We start from the raw sequence: 10287 nt of genomic DNA, 5'->3' as shown, positions 1-10287 counted from the left end.
AAACAACCCTAAAATGATAGTAAAGAAGCCAAAATAAGTGCCTGAATAATTTTCCAGGGATACAAAATATAGATGTTGGTGCACAACACAGTAATAAGGAATTACATTGTTGTCAGCATCTTAACTCAGAAGAATGAAAACTCTTTCAATGTTTCTTTTTCATTTATGACCACAAATCCACTAGAGTTAGTACTGGGAAACCAGGAGTTAAAAATTCTTTGGAAGTTAACTTGCTTTAAGGGTAAAACAGAAGCTTCCATGGCTTTAGTCCTAAACTCACGTTTGGAAATGCACTGTATCTTTTCTATTAAAGCTCTTCTTAGGAGACAATCTTCTTGCATGTTAAATGAGGTAAGTCTATAAATAATTGCTGTGCTTCACTCAACCTCTTGCAAGGAATTATAAACATTATTATACATTCAAAAATAAAAGATAAACTGCGTTTACTAGCACTGTGTATTTGCATTTTACAGTTTACTTTCAAAGTGCTGCACTGTTTAAATTCTTTAAACAAGATTCAAAGTGTGAGTCATGTGTTCAGTCACTGTGTAAGTAATAGCTTTGGAACCATGACCAAAAGCAATGGGGTCAAAGGATGGTACAAAACAGTCTTTTGGTGTAAAATATAACTATTCTAGTTTGTTTAATAAATTATTTACTACAGTTATCTTTCTTTAAACTATGTGACAAGTTACTGAAGTGAAGAAATAATACCATTAGGTGTCTGAATAAACATAGTCTATCCAGATTAGTTGACTACAAAGCACAGTAAATCAGTATGCATAGGCTGAAATTTAAAGTGTAAGTTTTATTATGTGAGTACACTGCCAGTAGACTTAGTCGAGATGTATGAATCCTGTGTTCAGCTTTCTTTTCTTATATCTTTAACATATCAAATCTTGCTTATAAAACCTTTCTGACATAGCAGTGAAATCTTTTCTGCATGATTGAAATATAAATCCTATAGAAATGCTAACAGAGAGAAAGCAAATCTTGACAAAAATTATATTTTATACGCTTGAAATGTAGAGTTCATTTGTATCTCTGTGGTGTGCAGTGAGTCATTACAGAGTTGTAATTACAATTAGTACAGATTACTCTTGCCTATAAAAAAGCTGGGGGCTTTTTCCTGCTGAGACCTTTTTTTCTACAAGTTATAATACTATATGGTAAAAGCCTTTAGGAAAGGATGTGTGAAATGTTCACAGTAGGGTGGGTTCGGGCTAGTCTAGACTTGTAGAAAACCTCATATAATCGCTTGGGCTTGCAGGATAGTGCTGGCCATAAAACATTGCCAGGATGTCCTTTGTGAATGGTAGTTATGGTGTATGTATTGGGATTATGGAACAATTCTGAAGTTGGAAAAAGGCAGGTTCTTGACCTCTGAAGATTTTGAGAGGCAAGTACAACTGTTTGATCTTATGTTGGCTACATCCATCTCTTTTTTGAATCATTAGAATCATAGAAGTTAGAAATGTAAAACACCAGTTAGATAATCTGCACTGGCACAGAGGTCCATGCTAACAGATCCCATTGCAACATTGGGGCCAAGAATATTACACTTTGATGTGAATATATTGAATTTTAATTTTTAATTAAGCCTCCTGCAGTCACTGTTCATTAGTTAAGTATGATAAAACTGTCATATATATAATTACATACACATACACAAACAATAAACACACTTCAAGAAATCCAGCTGTACTTTGATACCCACACTTCTTTGGTAGTTGACAATAATGAGCTTTCAGCATTATGTCTCTCACAATACCTAAGATGTGAAATCATAACTTCATATTTTGTGGTGTATTTTTGCTCACATTAAATCATTTTTCTATTGCATATTGTATTGGCTATGTGATATAAAACACACATGAAGTGATGCACAAATATACCTGATACATCTAATTTGAAGTGCTAGCATTCTGTGGATTTTCAATGTAGAATGTGAACATTATTTTAAAGTACAAATTAAAAATTATACTGTTTTTCATTAGTATAGTATTTGATTATACACTGTATAACATTACAGACTGAGTACAGGAGTTAGTGATTGAACTATATGACTGTATCTTTAGCTGATTTATACATATTATGATCCAAATATGGTACAAAGAAGGGCAGGTCTCCGGAAGGAGGAGTGTCAGGTTAGCAACACCCATGTATTGCAACAGAAAACTGGTAAGACTTGTTAGAGAAATGTTATACACTTCAGTTAACATCTGGTCTAGACAGATAAAAAGTCAAACATTTTTCTGTCCTTTCTTAGGAATAAATGTTTTATTTTGCTATTATTTTCTGTTTTGATTGCAGCAATCATTAAAGCAGCTTAATAGAATGACTTCCTGTTATGTTGTTCATGAGGCTCCTGTTCGAAGAGTTGCTATCTTTGGAGGGACTCATGGCAATGAGTTATCAGGGGTATTTTTGGTCAAGCATTGGGAAGAGAATGGAGCTGAGATTCAAAGAACAGGGCTGGAAGTGAGACCATTTATTACTAACCCAAGAGCTGTGAAGAAATGTACTAGATATATTGACTGTGACCTGAACCGAGTTTTTGATCCTGATAATCTTAGGTAAGAATAACTATGTGCTTGTGTATTTTTAGTTTTCTATCTTAAATGTTATCAGGTGCTTCTTTTATTATTTTATTGGTAAAATTTTTACATGAACACCACTAATCTTTTGACAGTGCAACCACATGATAACGTTCACTGACCTTTAACCCAGAAAGACCAAATAGAATGTACTTAGTTGATTCACTGTTTAAATAGTGCTAGTACAACAAGAGACAAATTGTCACAGGAAGTTAGACTATATTTAAAATCAATATAGACTTTGCTGTATTCATGTAAAGTTAAAGTATTGCTATTACTCTGAGTGACAGTGTCATTTCTCACAGGTCCTGAAATAAACCCCTTGGGCAATTTAACTTTCAGACTGTTGTTAATGCCACTGTACTGGTAGCCACATAGCTTTGTGTTTTAACAACTGGCTATTTAAATATAGATAAATATGATATTGAGTGTCTCTGAGAGAGAACACACGTTATATAAATATTGAGAGTATTTTAAATTTCAGTCACATATAGTGTAGAATGAAATGTGAAAACAGTCAAGTTTGAAATATGCATAGTATGGCAAAATTATACAGACAAAATTGTCAATAAATTAAGTGATCACACTGTATTTCTTGATTTACATAATCTAAAGCAAAATGTAATTATTCTGATTTAAGAGGCTTATTTTACAATGATAAATGACATTTTTAATGGAACTTTGTGTTAGCTCTGTGTTTAAGATGTTAACTGTTGAAATGGACTTTGGTAGGTGAACCAAGCATTTTTAAGAATGATATATCTGCATGCTCAACAGATAATTATGCAACTCAAAGGTCCTAATGGGAAAGGTGGATACGAGTAAAGACCATTTATATCATACATGCTGTATAAAAGTATTTGTCTTTACAATGCATCTGTGCATTTTCATTTGGCATTTTATTTAAGAGAGAATTGTTTTATTGGTAGTGCCACTTATAAGGTAAATACTTGGCAAGAGAAAAAGGTCTCTACCAACTTTTTAACTGTTTATGCATACATATACTTATGCATTTAGAATAACTGCTTTATCTTCCTGTTTATTATTTCACCTGCTTTGAAACTGGAATGGTTTTATAAATGTACCTGTCAGGTTATCTAATTTAAAGTATTTCTTCTAAAATACTTTTTATATAAAACTTTTACTAATATTTCTCAGTAAATCCCAACAGATTACTCAAGCCTAGAACATTAGTAAGTACATTTAGAAGACTATTATACTTTTTTTTCTGATGTGGAGACATACAGTTATCAATGGCTTTACAAAAATAGAGTGTGATATTCCAGCCCCATTGGAGGCAATGACATAGCTCTCATTGACTTCAGTAGGACAAGATTTTACCCAGAGTACTTACATCTTTCCCTTATCCCAAGAAGTTCTCAATTTCAAGTAAATTAAAGCATGAAGTTATAAAATTATAGACTATGACATCATATCAGATGCCATTTTACAATTAAATTAATAAAGTACAGTACATTCAACTATAAAATCTCACAAACATAAACTATATTAAAAAGAACAGTTTGATTTAGTCTTAAAGACATTGAGATGGAATTTACTAAAATCTTGAGGGAAAGAATTCGAGATGGAATCCATAAGTATCATCTGCTTTGTGGAGCAAGTTTCAGAGTAGCAGCTGAGTTAGTCTGTATTCGCAAAAAGAAAAGGAGTACTTGTGGCACCTTAGAGACTAACAAATGTATTTGAGCATAAGCTTTCATGAGCTATAGCTCACTTCATCGGATGAATGAATCGGATGAAGTGAGCTATAGCTCACAAAGGCTTATGCTCAAATAAATTTGTTAGTGTCTAAGATGCCACAAGTACTCTTTTTCTTTTTGTGGAGCAAGAGGACCCAAACCAAAGGATCTTAAGAATCTGGTCACAATATGAAAAGTAAGAAGTAGATCAAAAAGGAAACAATCCATGAAAGACATTATAGATCAAGACCAAGGTCTAAGGGCATGAACTAACTCCTGAAAGACTTCTATGTTCGACAGATGTTGGAATAGGCCCTAGAAATGACTTTACACGGTGCATAAATCTTGTGCTGCCTTTCTGTACAGAGGGAGCATTTCAACCATTTTGAACTGGGAGCGAATGCAAAGAAGTAAAGTAAAGTAAATAATGTAAAATACCATTTTAGATTAGGTGAGAAATCTTGCAAAATACCGATAGAGGCAGCAGCAAGACATACTGCCTACTAGTATTAATACTTGCTGAGTTCCAGCACAACCTTTACAGGTCAAACAGTTTGATAGGGTAGTTGTATATGGTATATCAATTCTAATCAGTTATGGAAAAATCAAATGAAAAAGATACTCTAATTTTTGATGACAGCAAAGCTATAGAATTGGTTAAATAATTTCTTTGTACTAATATTAACAGCAGGAAAATGATAGAAGATATTCCATATGAAGTGAGAAGGGCTCAGGAAATCAATCATGTATTTGGTCCAAAAGATAGTGATGATGCCTATGACCTTATTTTTGACCTTCACAACACAACTTCTAACATGGGTGGCACTCTTATTCTTGAAAACTCCAGGAATAACTTTACAATCCAGATGTTTCATTATATTAAGGTAAAACTAATTTCTAATCAAGTATGAGAATACATTTAGATTTGTATTTGAAACATATTACTGTATATCAACTTTGTGCCTTTATTTAAATACATTTATGCTGTTTTGTTTTAATTTGCTAAAATGTTTGGTAAAGACTATTAAAACTAATTATAGAATGGGACATTTACTATCACAAAGAATTATTAAATTGGGTCTAATACTGGTTATTACTGATTCCAACCTTTCATGATCACAATTGATATAGACAGCACTAGTAAATAAATTAATCTGTTAATAAGACCAATGAGGGGCCAGTAGCAAAACACACACAGCAAAATTAATAAAAACGTAAAGATCATTGGGTCTGCTTTTAAACTAGTCTGTCATAAAGCTGGGAAAAAATGTAGGCTGAATGCAAAATTTTGTAAGACATTAGTTATTTAAAATGCAGACTTGAAAAATTTATGGAATAAGGCTATGACAAAAGAAACCCTGATATACATTGGCTGCAGTACTAATAAGTGTTGGAAATGTTTAATCTTGTTGGTATTGCAAATGATACACGTTTAGGGTGGGATTTTCAAAAGTGCTCCATGTTGGCCTGTTACCTTACTGAAGTGAATGGTAAGCCTTCTATTGTCTTTAATGGGAGCAAAGTTAGGTCAATATGGTCATTTTGAAACCCTCCCTCCCTTAATTCATATACTGCAAAATATTTCATATACTTTGACATACGATATTTAGTCTTCATTGTGTCCCATCCATCTGTTTATATACTGTTCAAAGATGTGGTCAGTTTATGTGTAAGAGTATATGAAGATTGGCATACAGCTAATCAAAATGTAGAAATGATAGGCAGTAATCTAGAAAGGAATGGATAGGAAGGCTTTCTGCCAAGACATATAAAAGAACTGGGCTAACTCACTGCATGTGTCTAATAACAGAATCTAACCCTAACTAGAAGGAAAATATTTGAAATCTGCCCTAAAGCAATTTGATTCTGGGTAAATTAACACTGGAACTATGTTCATTTATATTAGTGTGCAGCAAAGTTCAGTGGAGCATGCCTGACATGAGCTAAGAGAATGCAGACCAACAAATATAGCTTTGTATGTTTTCTAAAGATGTCCTACTTATTTTAGGACCATGAAATAAAAGCAACATATTGAAGACATTGTGTAAATCACTTCAGCATCAGTAATCTTTTGTAGCACAAAATTTTTAATATTTGAATAACAAAGACTTTTTTTGACAAATCTTCACAGAATGCTTTGGCCCCAGAATGCTGTCCCGTTTTCCTGATTGAACATCCTAACTTGAAATATGCAACAACTCGATCTATAGCAAAGCACCCTGTTGGTAAATATGAATGTTGAGACCACTTTCCAATCCCCAGAAATTATTAAAATAGACGCCTGTCTCCAGATATTTTTCTTTCTAAGTTGTTTCTTTAAGTTAAACCAATTGCTATGATGAGCTTCATCTGCCTGCTTCGTAATCAAATGGGCTTGATTTGGTAAATAAATTATCCATTCTGCATCCTAAAGTGTTCCCCTCCTTTTTTTTTACACTCAATCAATCCACTTTTTGTAAGAATACTATTTTATTGGAGATATTTATAATATTTTAGGTTAGAAAGTAAATTATGTTGTTTGATTATCAGCAGTACTGATGTTGAACTCAGCAGAGGTATTTATTTCTCATAAATAAAACTAAGATGCAATGTTGGTTGTTAACCAGAAAAGGGATGGTGGGATAAAGGAAAGAGAAATTGTGTCTGAACTGAAGCGGCTACCTGTTCATTTATACTGCAATAGACAGGATAACATTAGAGAAATATTGCATTATTTTGCCTCCAATGTTAATTTAACTGGTAATTCTAAAACAGTAAGCACAGACACACACACAGGCCTGTATATTTTTAATGTGCATTTTAAACATGTGACATACAATATGTCTATCAATATCTCCCTCATTTGTACACAGGTGTGGAAGTTGGGCCTCAGCCCCAAGGAGTTCTTAGAGCTGATATTTTGGACAAAATGAGAAAGATTATCAAACATGGCCTTGATTTTGTGCACATTTTTAATGAAGGTATAGTAAATCATGCAAGCATGAACACTCCTATTCTAGGCTAAAAGAAAAGGAGTACTTGTGGCACCTTAGAGAGTAACAAATTTATTTGAGCATAAGCTTTCGTGAGCTAGTAACTCATTGCAAAAGAGTAAATTTCATTCACAGCATTTTGCAATGAAACAAATGGAACTCATATTTTGTATTATTATTGTAGCATTAATAGTAAGTTCATTCATAAAGTCTTTAATAAATTATTTACAATTTATTTTACTCATACTGAATTACAGCATGATGAATTATTATATAAGAATGTTGGAACGGAGAATTGGACTTAAGCCTTAAGAACTTCTATTGTTAATGACTTTTGCCCTTTTTTATTGAATCTTGAGAATCTAGAACTATGGTGAAACTTGATCCTACAAGATACGTCATAGGTATAAAGTGGCAGTTCACAACTTATTGTATAGTAAGCGTACGCTGAGAGTGCTATATAAATAAGAAATATTTATAATGAGACGCTTATTCATTTCCATTTCTTACGTATACCTTTACCTCAAATTATTGTATGTGAGTCAATAAACTTTTGTTATGCACCTATACAAAGTCAAATACACAGTTGTTATAAATTAAAATATTTTTGTATTGGGAAAGTTTTTGCTTGACTGCTGATTGTCAGTTTATTCTTGAAGCAGTGACATAGCTATGCATCAGTGCCATCTAAGAATTCCCCATTATTGTGTCAGAAAACAAGAATTGCATGCATTCTCATCAATATCATTCCCTAACTATTAAATAACGCTGTCAGATATTATGAATTCCTCATCTACAAAACAAATTTATTACTGTGTATGCAATGATTGAGATCCCTGATTTCAACGATACTGTTCAAATTTAGATCCAGATTTTTATGCAACGTTAAGCAACTGGGTCATCTTTCAGCAACCTGGCCTTCATGGGCTAGGAAATCTGGAGCTAGACATATTCATGTTACTTGAGTTAATTACTAACTGATAAACTATGAACAGATACAAATTAATGACTTCAGCCATTCTAAATAAAATAGTAAATTATGGGAATTTGCTGACATGACATTTAAAAATATATTTATCCTTTCTAGGAAAGGAATTTCCACCATGTACAATTGAAATTTACAAAATAATGGAAAAAGTAGATTATCCCAGGAATAAAAATGGTGAAATTACTGCTGTTATTCACCCTAGCCTGCAGGTAAAATCTATCATTCTTCATTTACAACATTTTTACAGGTATTCCCTTTGATGTTTGGTTTATGGTATAGTATATGGTATATCATTAAACAAGATATTTACAATTATGTCAAACCCACCAATGGTTTGTTTTAGAACCATTCATATAAGTTTTATAACTAATGGTTTACAGTATTTCAGTAATTGATTTGGGAAGTTCTAAATTCAGTTTTGAACAAAAACTTAAGGAAAAGAAAGTATAGTATACTTTCATTCTCAACAGGTTCTTCAAATTTTGGGAGCCAAACCTTTGAAAAACCTTGGGCCTGATTTTCAGAGTTGCTGAGCATTCATAGTTCCCATTTATTTCAAGTGCTCAGCACTTTTAAAAATCAGGTCCAAGATGCCTAAGGTCAGGCATCCCAAATCAGTGGTGCTTTGAAAGTTTTGGCCATAAACTGTACAGAGTAGTATAACTATACATAATAAACTTAAGAATCTTATATGAAAGTTGTAAAAAAATATGAAAGTGAAGATATAATCTATTTTCTAACATAATCTATAATCTAATTTCCTATAAGGATCAAGACTGGCAGCCACTGAACAATGGGGATCCTATATTTTTAACTATTGATGGAGAGACCATTTATTATGAAGGGGATTCTACAGTATACCCAACATTTGTGAACGAGGCTGCATATTATGAAAAGAAACAAGCTTTTGTAAAAACAGTCAAAGTAAAACTTACTGCAAAAGGTATCAGATCCTCTTTGTTTTAGAACTAGGACATTTGTAAAAGATTATGAAACTTTTTTAGACATAGGGCCAAATTCATTGCTGATTTCTACTCCATATAATCCAGGTGAAGTCAGTGGGGATTTATGGAGCATAAGTCAATGCAGAAATTAACCCTTAATTTAAAATGGTGTATTAATTAATTTTGCTAAGCACTTTGAAAATGAGAAGCACTTTTGAAATGCAAAGTATTATTTTTAGTCATGTTCAATAGTTTATTGCAGATATTAAAAATAAATATTACTAGTTTATATAGCTAATTATTTAATGCATTCTGCAAAATTGTGTCTATATAGTATGCCAAATTATTCATGAGTGTGTTATAAACTTTTATCTAAAGATTTTTCTACATTCAAATTTTAAATCTTTCCCAAATGTTATTCAGAATTGTGCAACCTGAAATCTATATTACTGAAAAAACACACACTGTGTTAGGAAATGTTTTCAGTTTGAGTAAGAAAAAGTTACTCTGAATAAAATAAAATGGAAACCAGGTATACTTAAAGTATTATCTAGTTAATGTTAAAAACAAATAAATCAAAAATTGATTTTGTTGAGTTAGTGGCATATGTTTAAATTAATGTTATGTGCCCAGGAATTTTCTGGTACAATATTATACTTCATGGTCAATATTTGTAGAAAGTGTAAGAATTTTTATGAAAATTTGATAAAATTTCAGCAGCAATGAAAATATAAAGCTTTCTGTAATTGAAAAGTTTTTCAGTTACATCTACATGTTGTCTGGCTATGCCAAAAGAAGGACAGGAGACATTTGACATTGGTTTAATCAGGCCGCAACTTTATTATTAGATGTCTGGGACTACCTGGCAGATAACAGTGTACAGTGCAGGTAACTCCATGTTCATTCCATAATTATCCTGGGGGCTTTTACCAGCTCCCCCTCTTTTTCCATCCATGCCCCTCTACCAAATCCATTGCCGGGACCTTACCATACCTGGGGTGAGGGGTTTCCATCAGCTCCCCCTCTTTTTCCCTCCCGGTCCCTCCAGCAAATCCATTGCCAGGACTTTATCATCCACCCCTGCCT

At 32.7% G+C, this 10287-nt stretch overlaps 1 protein-coding gene across 3 annotated transcripts; it reads left to right on the top strand.

Annotated features, from left to right (window-relative positions):
• Positions 1-718: 718 nt before the first annotated feature.
• ASPA (aspartoacylase) lies at positions 719-9800 on the top strand. 3 transcript variants are annotated; one of them, XM_043499539.1, is made up of 7 exons: positions 719-801; positions 2314-2576; positions 4986-5181; positions 6429-6522; positions 7150-7257; positions 8357-8466; positions 9026-9800. In XM_043499539.1, the coding sequence occupies exons 2-7, from the start codon at positions 2338-2340 to the stop codon at positions 9221-9223; spliced, it is 945 nt and encodes a 314-aa protein (XP_043355474.1). In that variant the 5' UTR covers positions 719-801; positions 2314-2337; the 3' UTR covers positions 9224-9800. The 3 variants fall into 3 exon arrangements, with proteins under 3 accessions (XP_043355474.1, XP_043355473.1, XP_043355472.1); XM_043499538.1 differs by lacking the exon at positions 719-801 and adding an exon at positions 1277-1399; XM_043499537.1 differs by lacking the exon at positions 719-801 and adding an exon at positions 2126-2181.
• The last annotated feature ends 487 nt before the right edge of the window (positions 9801-10287 follow it).

The sequence above is a fragment of the Dermochelys coriacea genome, chromosome 17 (genome assembly GCF_009764565.3).
Source record: "Dermochelys coriacea isolate rDerCor1 chromosome 17, rDerCor1.pri.v4, whole genome shotgun sequence".
Classification (NCBI taxonomy): domain Eukaryota; kingdom Metazoa; phylum Chordata; order Testudines; family Dermochelyidae; genus Dermochelys; species Dermochelys coriacea.
The sequence above is the reverse complement of the archived record's forward strand: the minus strand, read 5'-3'. Positions and strand labels throughout refer to the sequence as shown.

Coding starts and splice junctions, on each gene's coding strand:
- ASPA (XM_043499537.1), top strand. CDS start 2,161: ATGTATTGCAACAGAAAACTG. Junction 2,182..2,313: donor TGTATTGCAACAGAAAACTG/GTAAGACTTGTT, acceptor TTTTGATTGCAG/CAATCATTAAAGCAGCTTAA. Junction 5,182..6,428: donor AGATGTTTCATTATATTAAG/GTAAAACTAATT, acceptor AAATCTTCACAG/AATGCTTTGGCCCCAGAATG.